Source organism: Strongylocentrotus purpuratus, unplaced genomic scaffold (assembly GCF_000002235.5).
Source record: "Strongylocentrotus purpuratus isolate Spur 01 unplaced genomic scaffold, Spur_5.0 spur5_scaffold_4, whole genome shotgun sequence".
In the NCBI taxonomy this organism is placed as follows: domain Eukaryota; kingdom Metazoa; phylum Echinodermata; class Echinoidea; order Camarodonta; family Strongylocentrotidae; genus Strongylocentrotus; species Strongylocentrotus purpuratus.
The window spans coordinates 15576176-15597166 of record NW_022145610.1 but is presented as its reverse complement, the minus strand read 5'-3'; the positions used below and the strand labels follow the sequence as shown (position 1 = coordinate 15597166).

Below are 20991 nucleotides of genomic sequence, written 5' to 3'. Positions count from 1 at the left end.
TTAAATGGCAGTTTAAATAGCAATTTATCATATGCTCAATGATTGTACACAGTGGTCATTTGCAAAAGAGCAACTAGTTGCTAACTTTGTATTACAGTACGCCCACCTTACTATCTTTCCCTGTTAGAATTAATCAACATTCATGTTCTTTATTGAAAAGCACATGAAAGGTTCAGAAATTGAAAAAAAATATATATATGTTATACAGTAGGCTTCCGGTTGCACCATGTGAGAGAGAGGGAGGATTGAGGAGTCCTGGAAAGGACTCTCAGTAATCTTTCTCGAGTGTGTGTAGTCCTGAAAAGGACCGTTGGTGTAGTCTTGAAAAAGACTGTTGGTTATCTTTCTTAGCTTATAGTTCTAAGGAGAACTATAGCGCCGGTTGGAGAGGATGGGTGGTAGGAGTGGCTCAACGTTTCGAACAGGTTGACTATCCGTCGTCAGGAGTCTGTATACCCTGTATATGTTTTAATGAGGTATATTTACTGGTCATAATGTAAAATGAGGTCAACAGACTGCAAAATTGCGTAACAAACAAAAAAGAAAAAGTACTCGTTGGAATGTGTGTCTCCACACCCATTCCGAAGACGGTACAAAGCATTGATCAGGGTTACAACCTAGTCACACCGACCACACCGAAAAAAACAGACCAAGCAACAAAAATAAATTACCCTGAAATTCCTGAATGGACTGTTCTTCAAATCATCATGACATTCATTATTTTCATTGCATTGCTACATTGTTAAAGCTTATCTGCCATAGTTTACAGGAGGGATTAGAGCGCCCTGCAAGGTCACTGGACCGGTGGTTATCTCATCAACTCAGCTCTCAGTTAACATAAGAAAAAGAGGATGATGGGGGACCAATGGTCACCAATTATGCGCAAGTAGCTACAAGTAGTGCAGTGGGCCTTTAAGATAAAAATGTAATGTCTCTGACAGCAATAATGATAGGGGAACATGTTGTCAGGAACTTGAAAAACTTACCAAATTTAATTGAAAAACAATGATTTTGAATCTCTCAACATGTTGCCAAATTAAACATTTTAGAGCTTATTTTCAGTTTTTCAATTCCTGTTTCTCTTCGCAAGCATCTGCCATATTTTGTAGGACTATGAATCAAAAGTTATTGAGCCGAACCACAAAATGTGGAATGATTGTTGCGAGAGGGTTATTCACTGGTGCCACAAAGTAGCCGACTCTGAATAATCAATCAAAGGGAACCCTGATTTCTAGTGGCGATGGATAATGATTCTCACAGAATCAAATAAAACATGCATGTAGGTTCAAGACTACAAATATATATTGTCTGTAAAATAATTTCTAAAGAAAATGTGGAATACCACGATAAAGAGAAAAGATAGGTAATTTAGCTAGTAGTACTGTACTCAAGCATACACGAAGCCTGCAGTCTAATAACAGTTGTGCTTTTCAGTAAATGTGATTTTTCACTCAGTTTTACTTACTTTTTATATATTTTTGCTGATCAAACAGCACATCTACATGTAGTACATATAACACAGCTTAAGAATTACATTAAGTCACTACCTCTCCAAATACAATGCATTACCACAACCAATCATTGTCTTTTAACCCATACTGCCCCAATGAGGCATTTTTTTCACAGACAGTACACATAAATTCCATAGAACAGTATTTTGTCTGGCATACAAGGAGTTAATAACTCCCTAAACCATTCTAATCCACCAAACGGGCAAGCTTCATCTGATTGGTGATGAAAAAGTGGGATATTGTTCTGTTTTAACAATCAGTACCCCCCCCCCCCCCTAAAAAAAATAAAAATAATAATAATAATTTTTAAAGATTTCAAAAAAATTGGTTTGGTAAGCTATCACTTGCCATGCTGCAAGCTTCTTGAGACCTATGTCCTAGCTGGCGCCATTGCTGAATCCGTTGCTGATGACTATATGGTAGAGACCGAAGAAGAGACAACATCAAGCACCATGTTCATCAGGGAGTCGTTTCAAGAAACCGTCATAAGTACAAGTTCACCGACATTGTTTAAAACGCTGGTCAATTGTAATACGAACTGGAACTAATGACCGTTTCGTGAAACGATGCCCAGATGGATAAGGTAGGCTGAACATGAACGCTCGGAATGCGGTACATCCATGAACAGAGATTAATGCCAATATACTCTTTCTCCAATGTACAATCTCTTTCTACCATATCAGCGTTCTGCATAAGCAACAGCCCCAGCTACGACAGAGATCTTAAAGGCCATCTGTACTAATTTACAAGACGGATAAGACCATCCTGCAAGGTCACTGACAGGTGGTTATTAAATCAGCTCTCACTTAACATAAGAAAAAGAGGATCATGGGGGACCAATGGTCACCAAATAGGCATTGTTTTCTATATAGTAGTACAGTGGGCTTTAAGATGGTTGCAGGGTAGCAGGAAAAAGCTTACCAAAACAGGTAATATTTGACCGATTGTGAAAAAAAACATGATTTCGGAACATTTTGTTTTAATCCACCTTGGAATCTTCTTGTCTCACATCATCAGCTAGAAGAGGACTGGAATCGGGAACGTCCAGCGCTTCCTTGCGACGGATATCTCTCTTCACAACAAGTATACAGATAGCAAATATGGCAGCTCTGAAAAGTCAAAACATCAATTAACAACAAGATATATTTAAATTTGTTTAAACATACTTGTGGCTTACACCCAGTAAATAAAGATCGATTGATTGATCTGTAATTGAAAACAAGTCAGAAAAAATCTTGGAAACTGTGGGATTTGAACTGCATCTACTGCTTGCCTGGCAGTGACCCTACCACCAGGCTATCATTAGTCCATGGCACAGTCATGATGAGCTACAAACAAATACCTAAGCTCTCCTGATTCATTCTTTTATTTACGTTTTAAAATCAAAGGCAAGAAATTAAGCAGCTCTGCTCAGAGAGATCTTTCACAAGAAAATCATCTTCACCACAAACTTTGAGATTGCTAATATGGCAGCTCAGAAGAAGAGGAAAAAACAAGATCGATATTCACATTACAAACTCGCAGTGTCTGTAAATACCATCATGTAAGTAACTTACCAACATCAGTGTAATTAACATCATGAAGCAATTTTTAAATCAAATTCTTCAATTTAAAGTTTGATTATGATTTATGAGTGTATGAAAAAAGAAAGATTGAAAGAACTAATCAAATCAGCTCTCCCTCATTAAATTTATTTCACCCAATAAAATAATCTTTTATATTTTCATTCATTTTGTACTGCCATTCGATTCCAGTCTGTCCGTGTTTTGTTGTGAGTGTTATAGGTAAGAGTCCAACCCTCTCTCGTTCCTTATCTCCCTTCTTTCCCTGTCCCTTTCACTCCTTTTATGTTATGTCTACCCGGTTATGTGTTTGTGCGTTCCCTTATTATTGATATACTCTTTTTGCAACTATAAGTTATAGGGGGCTGCAATCTACAAGCCCAGCTTTTCAGCAGTCCCCTCCATGACCAACCTGTTTTATATGCCTGTTGTACACTGTGGACTAATAATTACAAATATATTGCTAAGTTTCATTGTTTTACTTTGTACAATGCAATCCCATGTAATTTATTTTATTTTATTTTGTTGGAAATGGAAATAAACGAAATGAAATGAAATAAAAATGCTTCCATATACTTATAATTATGAATATATTGTTAAGTTTCATTTTTTTACTATGTACAATGCAATCCCATGTACTTTATTTTATTTTATTGGAAATGGAAGTAAACGAAATGAAATGAAATGAAAATGCTTCCATATACTTACCCCAATAAGTAGCATCCGGGATAGAGAATGTAAAGAGCACCACGGAGGCCGAGAGCTTGCTCGATAGGGGGTACAAGAAGAGGCATGTTGCCCCCAATGTTGCTGATGATGAAGAAGTAGTAAGCGATGGCCGTTGTTCTGATGTTCGACGGGACCAGCTCTATCACCACAGCTAAGGTTACACTGACCCACATTTCCCCTGCACAGAGGTAAAAGACGGTCATCATCATTTCACACATGAAAAACATTTTGAAGGACTTTCATATCACATAAAACTTACAGAATAAAACATTTTGAAGTTAAGAATAATAAAATATCTAACAGATGTCATTAAAGATTGATAATAAATACAAATTATCCATTGCAAAATTTCATCTTAAGTATCCAATATGTCCACTGGTTAATTTTATCTCATAAAGTTTTCTTTATTTTGACAAAAAAGTAATTGATACATTGCCTTTTCTATAAAACTATAACAACTTGTGGAAGTCTCAAAATTTTGAAAGCCCAGAAATACTACTTTATGTGATAAACTTGAGATGCTTCTGACACAGCCAGGCATGGACCGACAGAGCTAGACTTTTTTATGGAATTGTGTTTAAGTGTTAAATTAGAGTCTGTACATGCAGACTATGTGGGAGCTGAAACACACAGAGCATACTTGCCTATGATATAGGTAGGGATCTGGAACACAAAAGCCCACGGTGGCTTGAAGAACAGAGTCCCAGCAGCGAAAGGAGCTGCTAATGTCTGGTCACATGATTAAAACAAGACAAAAGAAGGCTAATTAAATTCAAATCTAAGCTTAGCCTACATTGATAATGAGCATTTATATAAAGGATACACCAACCATTATTATGAAACCATAATTTTAAATGCTTATGTTAAAGCCCCTCTAAAGTGTTGGGAGCCCCAAATTCCCCTCAAATTTGATGGCGAAATTTCTCTTAGATTGTATCATAATGTGAAAGAAGATGTAATTTAAGACACACTTCTGCAAAGATTCCCTTCCCCCCTCCCCCCCCCCCCCAAAAAAAAAAATGTGTTTGAAGACAAATATTGATAAAAGAATACATAATTTAGGTTTTCGGTTGTACACAGAAAACCTAAATTTTGTATAACTTCATCAATATTCAACTTCAAACATTTGTTTTGGAAATCCTTTCAGAAATGTGTCTTAAATGACATCCTCTTTCACATTATGATTAAATTTAAGTGAAATTTTTCCATCAAAATTTTGGCCGGGGGCTCCCAACACTTTAGAGGGGCTTTAAGAACATGGGTTTTGAAGAAGAACAAATGAAATAACAACTTTTCAAGATTTATAATTATAAGGAGAAATATTTATGCAATATAATATCTGAACTGTGTTTAGTTTTTCTTGACAGATCAACTGCATCACCAAAATGACTAATTATGTTACCTAAAGATTTGGAATGAAACAGTTCCCTTCCATAACTACCTAGCCATCCAAATTTAAATGTAATCCAATCAATGACGCTAAAATCACTTTGCTTCATGCAAGTAAACTTACCAGACTTGCAATCAGCACCCATATCCTGGCGTACGGTCCCCATTTGACCAATCTATCGGAGATAAATCCTCCGAATACTACTGCAATGCTGCCCCCTACCAATGGAATCCAGGACAGCCACTGTCCAGTGCTGACCTCCGGGTAGTATGTTGTGAAGTACAGCTGGGTGTTATAACCCCACACATAGCCAGCTGAAAGAAATAACAAAAGTAACAGTTTCTTAGGAAACATAAGATCTACCAAATAGGGAGGCTCTTGCCCCTTCCTAGAAAATATATAAAAGCTCTGGGCCCCGTCTTATAAGCCGTTGGGATTAATCACATCTTATTTGCAATTTAAATCATTTGCATCTATGTACTTAAAGGAATAGACCAGTTTTGGAAACGCCCTCCTCTCAAAAAATGACATGGAAGCTCTTATTACCAATCATGTGAAAGAATATGTTTTGACTAATAGGTGATGATACAAATTTTGCTGGGAAATCACCTACTAATTGATATATTTGGTAAAATATTATATCTATCCGGACCGGTTAGATATCGTGCACGTGTCGCGTAGTCCCATATACATCTTTCTGTGTACAGTGCTTGTAACTTTACCATGACTGGGCCAAATTTCTTATCATTTTGATGATACCAGAACCTTGCAGTACACACCAATACTTAATATGCTAGATGATCAACCTTTTCTGACCGATTCCACAACGTTTCTTTCACAATGCAATCGGATGAACAGAACTGGTCTTTACCTTTAAGAGATAGGAGACTGTAAACTTGCCATTGATTTGAGGACTTGCAATTTGTTTGGCTCAATCGCAACATAGAGGGCCCTGATCTTATAACAAGCTAATTTTGCTGATGTACAAACTCTTAGACTCTTTTGTTTTTTGTATCGATGCACAACATGATTGTTGATATATCAAGGTAATTCTCATGGTCCTAGGGTCCTTGTTATGACTGCCCATTATATATCAGATGATAAGGTAAATCCTATATCAACAAAATATACAGACATCAAAGGTCAGAAAGCTAATGTTAATCTAATTGTATATCATTTTAAACTTCTTCTAATATATTTGTTTAGTTTTATCGAAAAGTTATCTCTTAATGTCATTATGTTTTAAAGAGAAGTTTCAGTTCTGGGAAGAGGTGAAAAATAATTTGTGAGTTATATCATCAATATTATGCAAGTGTGGAAGAACATCAGATAAAAAATGTTCCCTGAAAAGCATGGCTCTTCAAATGCCTTAATATTCTAAATTTGACATGTACGTAAAAGCATAAAAATTGGCACAGATTTTTATGCCACATGTTAATGAATTTCTGTAAAAAAACATTTCTGTATACAGACAGTACAGTGCTTGTAACTTTACCAAGCGAAGTTCACAATATTCATTTTAATACTTATAGTAATTTTAGTAAGCCATAAATTTATAGACACTGCACTACTGACCTCCATTTCTGATAGATCCAGCAAGACACAGAATCAGTAGGGAGGGACTACAGAAGCAAGCCATCACCATCTTTAGCTTCTGCAGACCGCTGGTCTCGTAGGACTCGGATCTCTCCTGTAGCGATGCGTTCCTTGTTCTTACCGGCTCTTTCACAGTGAAGGCTATGAGGGCAGCGACTAGGAAACCTGGTACACCTGCAATCCAGAAGACCCAACGCCATCCCTGAACATTAAAAAAGAGAGACCATTGTAATATTACAAGTTTACAACACTCAATGTCAGCCTTGCAGATCATAAAGAGAGAATTTATTAACCCTTTAGCAACTAAACTGCCCCTTCTTTTACTCACTAACCCACTCGAAACTGCTTATTTGTTTTTGTCCATTTTCAATGCGCTGCAGTATCCGTTCTATGATCTACCGTTATAATGTTGTACATGCGTAATCCGATGTCTACAGTAGGATTCTGCATAGAAAAATAGCGCATGTTTCATATTGTTCAGAACAATGTCAAATGAGAGCAATATTGCAACAACTTCCAGTGAGTAATAGGCTATTTTACAAAATCTCTCGTTGCTAATGGGTTAATGCAAAGACTCTGAGGAGTTCATACAGACCTCGCTTGGTTTCAGAATTTTAAAAAATATTAAAAAGATATTGAAGGACAATATTGTGATGGCAAACATCTTTGATTTTGAAGATTTACCTACAATAGCAACCTGTGATCAGACACTAATTATCCTAAAGTCTGATCGTTTCATCTCCCTAGCATAGATTACGATGTAGATGTACCAAGTTTGGATTTCAAATTTCAAATGACTCTTGAGACTTTCATGCACCAACATTAGAGGGGAGGCCAATGGGCGTAGACATGTACATTGGTATTGATAAGGAGGAGGGGATTGGTCATTCACGCTTCCCCCATTAAAAGAGAAGGTCGAGTTCTTGGAAGAGCTGAAAAATACTTTGTGAGCGTTGTCATTGTTATTATGCAAGTCTGGAAGAACATCAGATTAAAAATGTTCCCTGAAAAGCATGGCTCTTCAAATGCCTTAATATTCTAAATATGGCATGTAACAGCATGAAAATCGGGACAGATTTTTATGCCACATGTTTGTGTAGTCCCATATACATATTTCTGTGTACAGTGATTGTAACTAGCTTCACCAAGACTGGGCCAAATTTCTTATCAGTGACACACCAATACTTCTATGCTAGATGATCAACCTTTTCTGATCGATCCCACACCGTTTCTTTCACAACGCAATCGCATGACCAGAACTCAACTTTATCTTTAACAATAGATAATTATGCATGTAAATGCAACTAGCACAGGTACTGAAACACCAAGTTACATGTATATCATCGTATGGTCCATACCTGGCCATTAATGTTAGCTGCTGTTATAAAATCCCCCAGAGCATAGGACAAGCTGTAGCCTGCATAGATGCCAATGTTATAGCCTCCCAGGGCTATCCCACGAACATTCGCAGCAAAATAATCAGCGATGAGACTAGAAGCAAACGGTGTGCAACCTGCCTCTCTGGATAAAAGAAATAAAAAAGAAAATGGTGACAGATTTCTAATGACCTGTATGACATAGCATACTGCTGCAGTTTAAGAATGCATTATTCAATAGTTCTATACAGTGAGGCCATAATGTTAGGGGGCGCTGTGATCTGAATCAAACATAAATTCTGTTTTCTTTTTTTCACACATTATAGGAAGGCATTTTAGATGAGTTAACAAAATGACTTTTCTTTTCCTGTATTTTTATTCTGATAAACAATGGTCAAAACTTCCTTAAAACCAATTTCATATTTCCTTCTATTGTTTTATCACTTAATGGCTATTTGCCATTGTACACTTCTTTGTAATGAAAAAGAAAAAGGGAGAATTTCTGTTATATAATGACCAATAAATTCAAATTCAAATTCAGATTATTGCAAAGGTTTACAGGCATTTATTCAAAAACCCATTCAGGACAGGATTTATTTTAAAAGCTAAATTGGTCACATGTTGTTCATTAAATTGGCAACAATAACATACAATGTAATATCTCTAATAGCAATATCTATGTATAAGAACTTAGTTCCCCCCCCCCCCCCAAAAAAAAAAAAAAGATTGCCAATTTTGATCGAAAATAATTATTTTGAATCTCTAAACATGTTGCTGATTGAAGCATTTTAAGGCATATATTCCTTTTTAAAGTTCCTGGCATTAAACGCAATGTTATGTGGCCATACGAAAGGATTGCCAATTTTTGTAGGAAATTATAATTTGAATCTCTAAACATGTTGCTGATTGAAGCATTTAAGGCATATATATTCCTTTTCAAAGTTCCTGTCATCAACATGGCCATAAAAGAAAGATGGATGCAGTATATGCACAAAAAAAGCTCTTTCTATACCCATGCATTTGGTATATTTCTAGGGCTCTGAATATCAGGCTGGACTTCCCCTTAAAAAAACTATCTGCATGCTTACCCGAAACCCAATCCGAATCTGAGAATGACGAGATGCCAGTATTCTGAAGCAAACCCAGTAAGAAAGGTCATCAGACTCCAGAAGGCTAAGCACCCTGCAAGCAGGAGTTTGCGATTGGTGATGTCAGCTAGATATCCGAGTCCAATGCCTGACATTTAAATAGAAGATGGGTGGGGAAACCAGTAATGTATTATACAGCCCACAGTTTTGTGACAAAGGAGTGCATAAAGTAAAATATTTTAACTCATCCTTGTCTACAAGATGGAGTGTTTTCCTAGTCCAGAATCTAGCCAGTTCTTTATATTCCCTACACACTTGATTCAAGCTGCCGAAGATGGCGTTATCAACAAACTCTCACCAGCCCAGCCTGAGAACCTCTTTGCCGGGCGTCCTAATTTATTTATCACGCCATCTTAGGCTGGTAGCAAGTTAGTAGGGGGAGGTAGCGTTGGTGTGGTGGAGATCAAAATCCGTAGTATGGTCCGTGTTAATACGAAAATAGGTCCAGCTAGGATCTAACACTGATTTTTTTTCCTTTTTTTTTAAATACAGCAGGGGAAAAGAAATTAACACGGAAGACAGTCTACAATGTGTAGATCATTGTAGGACATTGCATAAGTTTGTCACTGACATTATAAACCAACAAATCCATAAAGCTATATATATGACAGATTCACTGGTTCATAATAACGCAGACGGGTCATACCATGGAGCTATTAGTTTTACCAACCTGCGAATGTGTAAATGACTATGAAGATCGGTCCAGCTAGGATCTGGTACTGAAAACCTCCTCCGGTTCTGTCGTAGTAACAGACTTCCGTCTTGTTAGGCCCAAGGTATGTGTCACACCTGTCAATCAAAAAATTAAAAATTAAAAAGTACAATGACAGTCATGCATGTACATCAAGAGATATGTATTAAAAAAATCTCAATGCATCTCTATGGTATACATGCACAACTAACCTTCGGTTTTTATCATACTGTATTTCACCACAGAAAGTCTTTACTTGAATTGAGGCACACTACATTAAATCAAGTAAAGATATACAAAAAAGACGATATCTATAATATCAGACTCTTTTGCCATGACTATAAATTCTTAATTGCATTTTCTATTTCCTTCATTTAATATCTTATTCACAAAGCTTTTCTAAATGCTTGGTGCAACAAAATATAATTACATAGAATATACAAATTCTACATGTACATGTATGCACTATATAAGTGTTAGCATATAGTATTTCTTTCATGCAGTGTCTGCTTAAAATCCAAATAGCAATCATCTTCACTCTCAACTTACTGTACTTCAGTAGCATTCTTCGGACAACCAGCCTTGCCTATCTCTGCCTTGGAGACATTCTTTAGTTCCAGGCATCCATAATCACCATAGCCAATCTCCTGGGCCATGGGCTGTGTACAGATGGCCAGAGCATAGCGGTCAAGCTGATTCAATAGGTAGGTGACCAACAACAGCAGAAGGACATAGAGGGCGTAGGCACCTGTACGATTCCAGCGGAATTCAGTAGGTGTTGCCATTCTGATTGAAACTTGGTGGTCTGTTTCAGCTTATCTGGAATAAAGAATGAGACACATAAAATAATTTACTGGTATATTAATTATTATCATAATCATTTGCAATGAAACCTGCGAGTCCAACCTGATTAATTTAAAACAAGCTTATACATTTCTGGAGCCTTTAATTCTTGGATAAGCAGATCTAGATCTAGATCAAATATCTAGTAAAATCATCATTTATGATCTAGAATCTATCCATCTGAAGAAACCATGTGCCTTAATTTAATTAAGACCTACACAAATCTCACCATTCTTTTATTTAGATATCAAATCAATTTCCTTCTGCTATTTTAAACAAGTAGAATAACTCCTCAAAACGTTCTCAGACACGCCCTTCTCATTATCATACAGGCCTAGATCTACACGCTACTTAGAAGCAAGGAAGCGCACAGAAGGTAGTTTTAACGCCAGGACCGCCGGGGCGCGAGTTCGAGGCGCTCCGGTCAAAGTAAGTTACAGGAGCTAGAGTCGAATTCGGCAAAGTTTCCCATTGCCTGACTGCTACAGTTCTAACTGACACGATTAACCATTTATCTTGACAAAGCTTTATCAAGTTTTATATAACATTAACATCAACTAGAAAAACCAAAACTTTAAGCCTTCAACTCACATTTAGTTTCAATTTACAACTTCCATCAGTGGTCGCGATCGTTTGCCCAGGCAAGCTTGCTCAATCACCGTGTCTGTGTGTTGTACTGATCAGCAGACCGGACCTTGCACGTGATTAATATGTGATGTAAACAATAACTCTTATAAAATACGTAATAGATTTTATTTCAGCCGTTTTTAGGTATTCCGTATTCACGATACATTTACATAAGGAGCATGAATAAGTATATTTGCGTCATTAACATTTTTACATAAAACTAATAAAATTGAAAGTTTTATAGAGATACAGATTTACCTTATACTTGTTAGTATTTTGTATTTTGTAAGCAAGAACCGTTGTCCAACAACTAGTCCCAACAATAACATTTGTCCAACGCGCGAGCAAGCCGTGCTGAAGAATTGTGTACTTTTCCATAAAAGCATGACATTTTTATGCTAAATAATTCTGGATATGGATACATTATGTTCTTGACAAAATAGTAATAGGGCAAAATATTGATTTACGTTTGGTTATGGCTTGTTTCGTTGCCTTAAGAATAGTTATATGAAATTGAACTGTCTTGATATATATATCTACATGATTGTATTAATATTTTTTTAAAACATTATTCATGATTAGACCATATGCTTTGAAGTAATAAATCTAATTGACGAGGTAAAAGGGATACTGAATAATGAGGGCACATGATAAGCGTGTTATATGTCTTTTATGATGAAATTCTCTCATCATACATTTTTTTTTTAATTATTATAATTCCTCTTGTTCATGGTTCTAGGACGATTAACCCCTGGGCAATCACCCCCCACGCCCAGGAAAATATCCCCCTGGAAAATTACCCAAAAAAATTACCCCCGAAAAAAATTGCTTTTATTAAAAATTTTAAAACCAACTTATTATCAGGCTGGACTTCGCCTTTAACGAAGAGATGGGTGATTTGCAGGGGGGGGGGGAGGTAATTGTCCTCGGGGTAATAATCCTCGGGGGAATTGTCCTCGGGGGGGGGATTTACCGGATGATAATTTTATGGGGGTTATTTTCCGGGGGGTTGATTGCCCAGGGGGTAATTGTCCTGATACGATTGTTCATCTAAATTAGGGTCTAACGTTAGTAGATATAATGTAGATGCAGGCGTGGATCCAGCGGGGGTGAGCGGGCCTCCTTTCCGCAAGAGAGAGAGAGAGAGAGAGAGAGAGAAGGAAAACAAGGGAAAGGGAAAGAGCAGAGAAAGGGAAAGAAAGAAGAGGAAGAAGAAAAGAAAAGGGGGAAGAAGGAGATCGGGGGGGGGTGCGAAAGGGCCTTGCTTCCCAGGCTGTTGCCTCCCCCCGCCCCCGCTAAAAAAAGAGAGAGAAGGAAGGAAAAGGAAAAAGGGAGAGCTAAAAGGGACCAAAAAAAAGGAAGAAGAAAAAAAAGGGTGAAAAGAATTTCGATGCGATGTTCAAGTATAATTCTGTGAGATGATGATATACTTTCTCGTAGCTTGATGTGACGAGATGTCTCTATCCAGATATCTGTTGATAGTATTATAGAATATAGAAGCCTGAAATGACCTTCAGCTCGTAACCGACAAGTCACCGCATTAAAATTAAATTGCAAATAGTGTTCAACAACACGATGGTGGATGAAACTTTCTAATATTCGAAGATATATGACCTTCAGACCATATTGTTTCATTATTTTTCATTCAATCAATCAACGTCAAAGAATTGATTTATCATCGCTCTTCAATTTATTATTTCACCTTTTAATGTACTTTCATTCTTATGAATCACGAAAGAACACTGAATTGGATTCTTCAATGTTTGTTTTGATTAATTTCCTCCCTTTTCCTTCTCCCTGTTTAATACTGATAAAATTTGAATTTTTCTTAATCGAGGCAAAATATTATTTTCATATTTTCTTTATGCAAGACAGGAAGAGAGAGAAAGAGAGAATATGTTAAGTGAGAATTATCGAGTACAACTATGAATTGCATCCTTTTCAATATTATTCAATTCGCTGAAAATATTCAGAATATGAATATGATAAATCCTCATAATACACCAACGCTGTTCAACGCATCCAACGCTCCAACCATAGCCCATACGCCAATGCACCATATTTCTCAACATGAAAAGATTTTTAAATGAAATTTGAAGAAAAATCAAATTTACAATGCACTGACAGGCATCAGTTGAAATCATGAATTCTCTGTGACTGGCTTAGCACTAGTTTCTGAGGGACCAGTCACTAATTTCCTCTTTAAAAGAGGAAATAAAGGGAAGGAAAACTGAGAAAGAAGTAAATAAAAGAAGGGGGATATCAGTTGCAATTTTCCTGCCAACAAGTTGCGGATCGGGATGGGGGTGGGGCAAAAGGCCTTTGCCTCCCCCCGCCCCCGCTAAAAAAAAAATAGAGAAGGAAGGAAAATGAAAAAATGAGAGCTAAAAGGGACCAAAAGAGAGGAAGAAGAAAAAAAAGGGTGAAAAGAAGGGGAGATAGAAAACCTAAAAGAGAGAGAGAAGGAAGGGAAAGGAAAGGGAAAGAGGAGAGAAAGGGAAAGAGAAAAAAAAGAGAGAGTTGCCAACAAAGTGTGAATCAGGGGGGGGGGGGGCACTGGCGTACTGATTGGGGAGGGGGCTCGGGGGAAATAAAATTCAAACGTGGTTTATTTCTAATTCCATAACGGTGGTTTACACATAATGCTGAAATGACATAATTTTCCGAGATTTTTTAGTAAATTATACTTTTTTATGCGTTTGTTGTAAAATGACACATTCCTAAATTTACAGCCAGGCAAGAAATATGCTTCTTGAGATGCCTAGGGGCCTACACGTCAGGGCCCGCGGAACGGCGGGGATCGGGAGCCTTGAGGTCCCTCCCCCCCCCCCCCCTCCACCTTTTTTTTGAAATAGTATATAAAGAGAAATGGAAAGAAAGAGAGCAAGTACGAAAAAATAGTTAACTGCCAGTGTCACAACAAAATAAGGTATTAACCGTTATTAAACGCCTAAAATCCCTGAGCTACCGGGGCTCTGGCCCTGGACCCAACCGAGGGCCCTAAGTCGGGCCCCTTGATACTCAGCTGACCGTAATTTAGTGCCTAAAACCCTTGAGCCGAGTCGAGAACGGTACAACGAATCGTCTTCTTACTTTAATGAAACGTCAAAGCTTCCGCGCTTCGTGCAAGAGGGGGGCTGGGGCTGGCTTCAGACAAGGATTAAGAGTCGAGAACGGTACAACGAATCGTCTTCTTTCTCTAATGATTTAATGAAACGTCAAAGCTTCCGCGCTTCGCGCGGACGGGGGGTAAAATGAATTCAGACGAGTATTATATTCGAGAACGGTACAACGAAACGTCTTATTTCTCTAATAATTCAAGGGAACGTCAAAGCTTCCGCGCGTCGCGCGGGAGGGGGGAACTGAATTCAGACAAGGGCACGATACAACGAATCGTCATCTTTCTCTAATGATTTAATAAAACGTTAAAGCTTCCGCGCTTCGCGCGGGATGGGGGGAAACTGAATTCAGACAAGGGCACGATACAACGAATCGTCATCTTTCTCTAATAATTTAATGAAACGTGAAAGCTTCCGCCCTTCTCGCGGGATGAGCGAAATTGAATTCAGACAAGGATTAAGAGTAATAATTTATTGAAACGTCAAAGCTTCCACGCTTCGCGCGGGAGGGGGGGGCACTGAATTCAGGCAAGGATTAAGAGTCGAGAACGGTACAATGAATCGTCTTCTTTCACTAATATTGAAATGAAACGTCATAGCTTCTGCGCTTCGCGCGGGAGGGGTGAAACAAGAAGAGTCGAGAACGGTATAACCGATCGTCTCCTTTCTCTAATAATCTAATGAAGTGTCACTGCTTCCGCGCTTCGCGCGGGAGGGGAAAAACTGAAAAATAACTTAATTCCTGGCCCCGGGTTTATAGGCTTAAATTAGTAGACATTGGGACATTGGCGTTAATATATTTGTCGGTAATTGGTGGCTAGTTTTGTCAGTTAGCGGTGGCCTCTACACCCCCCCCCCCCCCCCCCTCCTCTGAACGTCTAACCAATCAGAAGGCCTCTTTTTTCCAGGAAGTGCCGGTGGACATTAATGCGCCAAATATGGTTCTCAAATTGCAAAAGATCTCTTGAAGGGGGTAGGAGAAAGCAATTTTACGTCATATTACTCCAGGAAGTGCCTAAAAATGCGTCTAATGTGGTTCTAAAATTGCAAGTGCTTCCTACTTAGGGAGGGGGTCAGAACCCCCTCCCAGACCCACCCCCGCTTGGTCGCCCCGCTCCCTCGCCGCTAAAGCCTCGCTCTGTCGCTTTATCGTTTTACATATATTTAACCCCATGCCATTTTGTGCCCCCCCCCCCCGGTAAGAAATTCCTGGAACCGCCACTGTTTGCCCATACCCCTTGAGCTTCGGGGCTCCGCCCCTTGACCCCCGCCGGGGCTTTACCCCTAGACCTCACTTTGACAAACGTTCAGCCCCCCCCCCCCCCCCCCAAAAAAAAAAAATAAATAAATAAAAAAAAAATAAACGTTTTTGCTTATGGTGGTGGTGCATGGTTGTGGTGGTGGCTATGGACTTGGTGGTGGTGGTGGTGATAGTGGTGGTGATGATCGTGGTGGTGGTGGTGGTGGTGCATGGTTGTGGTGGTAGTGTTGGGATATCGGTGCGTTGAGGTAGTGCATGGTGTTGGAAGCAGCAGCAGCAGTAAAATACATCACTAGCTGACTGTGAAAGAGAGTGTTCAGTCAAGGTAAAATCGTCTCGTTCGTCCTTGGGAATCATAAATTGTTAGAGAGCAACAATTTTTGATTAATCATATGTCGACACAAATTCAATGACCCATTTCAAGCATTATTATAGTCTGGTTTACCACAAGCGTCTGATCCTTTTAACTGTAACTCTCCACGGTGTTTGCGCACGATGAATAGTGGCAAATGGATAAATAGTATCCACATCCGTGAATATAATGCCATTAAAGTGTGATTACGTTGTTGGTCTTGTTCGACCTCTGACGGATTTCTTCTAGGTTATGGTTTATTTTTATTATGTACCTTGTTGTGTCACACAAGGATATAATTCCGATGAATGGAAATTACTTGTCAATTCAATTCAATGATATGCCTGGAAAAAATATGAATTATATAAATGATTATGAATTATTATGAGGTCTTCTCGATATAACTATTATCACTCATTGTTATTATTATTAGTAGTAGTATAATTATTACTAGTGTTAGTAGTAGTAATAGTATCATTATTATTACTAGTATTATTATTAATTGGCCTATTATTATTATCACCATAGTCATCATCATCATCAGTAGTATAGTAGTGGTAGTAGTAGTAGTAGTAGGAGTAGTAGTAGTAGTAGTAGTAGTAGTAGTAGTAGTAGTAGTAGAAGTAGTAGTAAGTATTTGGTGTCACCTGGGCATGGGTGGGGGATAACGAACTGCATCACCGTAATGGTGTAATCCTCGGCTCTCTCTTCCCGATATAACTGATTGGGATGTGCATATGGCATGTAGGGACCACTTCACATATGTGTTTTCCCCGACACATACACGCAGTGGGTTCATATTTCCCTCTGCATCATATATAGCATGTGTTTACGAAACAGGAGAGGGGCACGTTAAAGGTAAAGATCAGTTTTTAAAACACCCCGGCCCTCTAAAAAAATGAAATGGAAGCTCTTATTATAATCATGTGAATGAATATGTTTTGACTAATACGTGATAATACAAATTTGCCGAGAAACCGCCTACTAATTGATATATTTGGTAAATTATTATATCTATTTGGACCTGATAGATATCGCGCACGTGTCGCGTAGTCCCATATACATCTTTCTGTGTTCAGTGCTTGTAACTTTACCAAGACTGGGCCAAATTTATTATCATTTAGATGATTCCAGAACCTTGCAGTACACACCAATACTTATATGCTAGATGATCAACCTTTTCTGATCGATTCCACAACGTTTCTTTCACAATGCAATCGCATGACCATAACTGGTCTTTATCTTTAACAAGGCTTTGGTCATCCGCCTGGGCTAGATTCGAATCCAATATTTTTGGTTTGACAGACTGAGCCACCTCGCCTCCTTCTTTACATATAATAGGTTGTCAAATTCAGGATTAGAAGATTGATCAGAAATAAATCAAAAATATTTATATGAGATAACATAATGAATGATAGCAGAGGTAAAATATAAATAATCATGTATACAGAATATATATCAAGTTTCATCTTTACTTTCATTATTCATAATCTAGAAATCCCACGAAAAAAACTATCAAAAGCCATAAATTTGATGATAACAAAGAGATGAAATAGCATCCTGATTATTAGTTGCTTCTTTCTTTCATGAAACTATATTCAATTGACATGACGACGATGACGCAAATAAATGGAGGAAGCTACCATATTATTGTAAATCATTGGAGAATGTATTTGCCTGACTTTTTTTAAAGAAGGAACAATGCAATTTTAGCATGGTCATTTATTTTTTATTTAGAATACCGTGATTGTCATCAATTTGTCACGTGTTCATATTATTTATTTTGTTATTTACCAGGTCCCGGATATTCCTTGGCGGGTGAAAAGACAGTGATTACATCACTGCACGTTTCCAACCTGCTTCCAACCAATCAAGGACATTCGAGTTTATGCAAATCAATGATATACAGTGTAAAAAAAAGAGTAAATCATTTTTTTTTTTTTTCATTCAGCTTGCCATTTCAGCTGTAAGAAATGTTTTTTTTTTTTTTTTTTTTTTTTTTTTTTTTTTTTTTTTTTTAAAATAAATAAAACTGTTGGAATCTCTAGTCGATAAAATCAAGGAAATAAGAATAAATTCATTTTGTTGGTGCTAAAGAATACTGATCATGTGCTTTCATAATTATCTAATAACTTTCTAGGCCACCATCTTTCTTTTAAAAGAATAACGTAAATCCCTGACTTTATCTGAATAATAGATATTGAATATATTGGAGACCGTGGTGACGAAAATTACATCATATACTAAATATTGAAAACCGGATTTGCGAATACGCCTCTATTTCGTAGAGATTACCTCGAAATTATACAGCATGAATGCTTCCAACCAATCAACGGCTAGCGAAAAGCAAGGACACACCCCTTAATGCAGTCCTACCAATCATGAAGCAGATTTCTAACTACGTTTCATTAACGTAGTTTGTTGGTTGAATAACTTTTATTTTGTATAATATCTGATCTTCCATGAAACCCCGTGAAGAATTGCCACTTCCGAGTTGAAAAAGGTCTATAAAAACTGCTGAAACTGCTCTCAAAATTCAGAATCCTTATTCAAAGCGAGACATCCTACTAGCTGACTTTTCTGGTTCAACCTTAGACATCGCAAGTTCATATACCGCTAATCCATTGAAGAAACCTCGTATCTACTAAAACCGTTGTACGCGATCAAGTTGCAGTTTACTACCAGCATGGAAAAGGGACTCAAAGTAAGTGTCAGTGGGGGAGCCGTATGCTTGCATTCGATATCTAATTCATATTTTCCATACCATTTGAATCGTCACTCGTGCATTTATAGTTCAATTTTTTCTTCCAACTCAACTATTGAATGTTAAAGATATTTTCTGCTGCTCCTCAGTTTACCCGGGGGGGGGGCATTTTTTAAATGCTTGTTGATGCGGCAGATTGGGGACAGTTGAACCGAATAATAAGTGGAGTATCCAATTGATAATGTAATGTGTTTCGGATAAAGCCCTGCTTGCAGTAAAAAAAATTATATACAGAACAATTAACGCTCATACTATATCATCATCAATAGTGATCTGTCAGTTTATGACAGGTTCAGTGACCCAATCAGAGTTCTACTTGACGTGTCTCTCCAAGTACTTCGGTCTTTAGCCATCCGTTTCAGCATTTCATATCCCGTTGCTCCACATTCCGCAATCAAATCATCTAGAAAGCCTGTACGAGGTCTTCCCCTCAACTTCTTTCCATGTAACTATATAACTGATTCTCCCCCCCCCCCCTCCTTTTCCTTTTCCATTTCCCCCCTAGGAAGTATATCAGGTATCCCCTCAGGAGGGCCAATCGGACTCGGTTCGTCTGACGACCATTCGATCTGTGACCATCTTCTCAACCGTCGTCTTGACTAGCTTGGTGCTGGGAGGGTGTATTCTTGGAGCCGTTTGGATCGCTCAAGATGGTGGCAATCAGTGTACGGGGGAAGACTTCATTCCGGGAGAAAAAGCAGGAATTTTCGACCGTGATATGGTAAGCATATGGTCCTATAGATTTATTATTATTTATTTATTTTATTCAAGTTTTATTTAAAATAGAGGGTAGGTACATTCAGTTTAACAAAACTGCTTTCCATGTACGCCCTCTAGAACGCCATAACAAGTTTGTGATATACAAAAATACAAGGAATATATCAAAATATAACATTCATCAAAACTAAACATTGACATATTTGACATAATATAGAGTACAAACATAATTATATAACATAAGAAAAATAATAATACCGGTAGAGGGAAATAAGAACGGAGATTCTACTATAATAAATGCTTTGTCAGAATATGTGTTTATTGCTCCCCTTCCCCCAGGAAAATAATAATAAAAGGGGGGAGAAACTAAATATGCTAGATCAGGCCTTCTCAACTGGCGGCGCGCGCGCCACTCGTGGCGCTTGCGGTCAGTCAGAGTGGCGCGCGGCTGTTCCAAAAAATTAATACAAATTAAAAATTAAAGAAAGAACAACATTAACAAATTATATTTTAAAATAAAAAAACTCAGAAAAATCAAAAAGTCGCAGTCGAAGTTGAGCCCAAAGTGTAAGCAAGCCATTTTGTTTGTTTGATTTTCACTTCATTTTGACATTTTCCGTGTTTATTGCACCAAAATAACTACATATAGATACATACAGTGTAGATTTTAGCCAGGAATTGTACTAATTATTTTACATCAATTTGAAATTATGATTGATGATTTATGGAACAAAAAGGTGTTAAAAATGCCACATCTGGGCCTCAAAAAAGCCCTCAAATCCACGAGCTTCCGGGGGCTTCGCCCCCTGGACCCCATCCGGTATCGGCCCGGTCGCTACGCTCCCTCGTAACACAGTCACCAAACATACAGGTTGGCACTTCAACCTCAATTCATTTTTGTTTTGGCGCTTCTAATAAACTAGTTGAGAAGGCCTGTGCTAGATCATTTTGCATTTAGATCGAAATTGTAATTATGGTGCAGAAGTTTAAGGTTTGGGTTCATGGTCTGTTTTACCCGACTGCTAAGAAAGCATATGTATTCTTGTAAGTAAGCAACCAGAGGACCGACGGTTTAAGTCCTCTCCGAAGGACTTGATAATGAGGATTAATACCTTACCAAAGAGCACTATAGTGAATCGGCTTGGTTTCGGACCCGGGACCTCCCGGTTACGAGACCACTGCTCTACCACTGAGCCATCGCTGTTCTGTAACCTATAACCTGGAATACATTGATAATTGTGCAGTAACAATGGTCACATATTCTCTAACTTATGTCGTGTGTTATTTCGCTTGTTCATGTATATA

General features: G+C 38.0%; 1 protein-coding gene across 1 annotated transcript; it reads right to left on the bottom strand.

Moving 5' to 3' along the window:
* Positions 1 to 1062: 1062 nt before the first annotated feature.
* On the bottom strand, positions 1063 to 11532 carry LOC115929254 (MFS-type efflux pump MSMEG_3705-like). The gene is made up of 10 exons (XM_030997917.1): positions 11438 to 11532; positions 10553 to 10822; positions 9983 to 10101; positions 9253 to 9400; positions 8147 to 8309; positions 6768 to 6990; positions 5316 to 5506; positions 4447 to 4531; positions 3782 to 3980; positions 1063 to 2620 (listed from the first exon to the last, which is right to left on the bottom strand). The coding sequence occupies exons 2-10, from the start codon at positions 10786 to 10788 to the stop codon at positions 2491 to 2493; spliced, it is 1494 nt and encodes a 497-aa protein (XP_030853777.1). The 5' UTR covers positions 10789 to 10822; positions 11438 to 11532; the 3' UTR covers positions 1063 to 2490.
* Between the last annotated feature and the right edge of the window lie 9459 nt (positions 11533 to 20991).

Coding starts and splice junctions, on each gene's coding strand:
- LOC115929254 (XM_030997917.1), bottom strand. CDS start 10,788: ATGGCAACACCTACTGAATTCCGCTGGAATCGTACAGGTGCCTACGCC. Junction 10,102..10,552: donor AAGAATGCTACTGAAGTACA/GTAAGTTGAGAG, acceptor TTTGATTGACAG/GTGTGACACATACCTTGGGC. Junction 2,621..3,781: donor CCCGGATGCTACTTATTGGG/GTAAGTATATGG, acceptor TTGACTTTTCAG/AGCTGCCATATTTGCTATCT.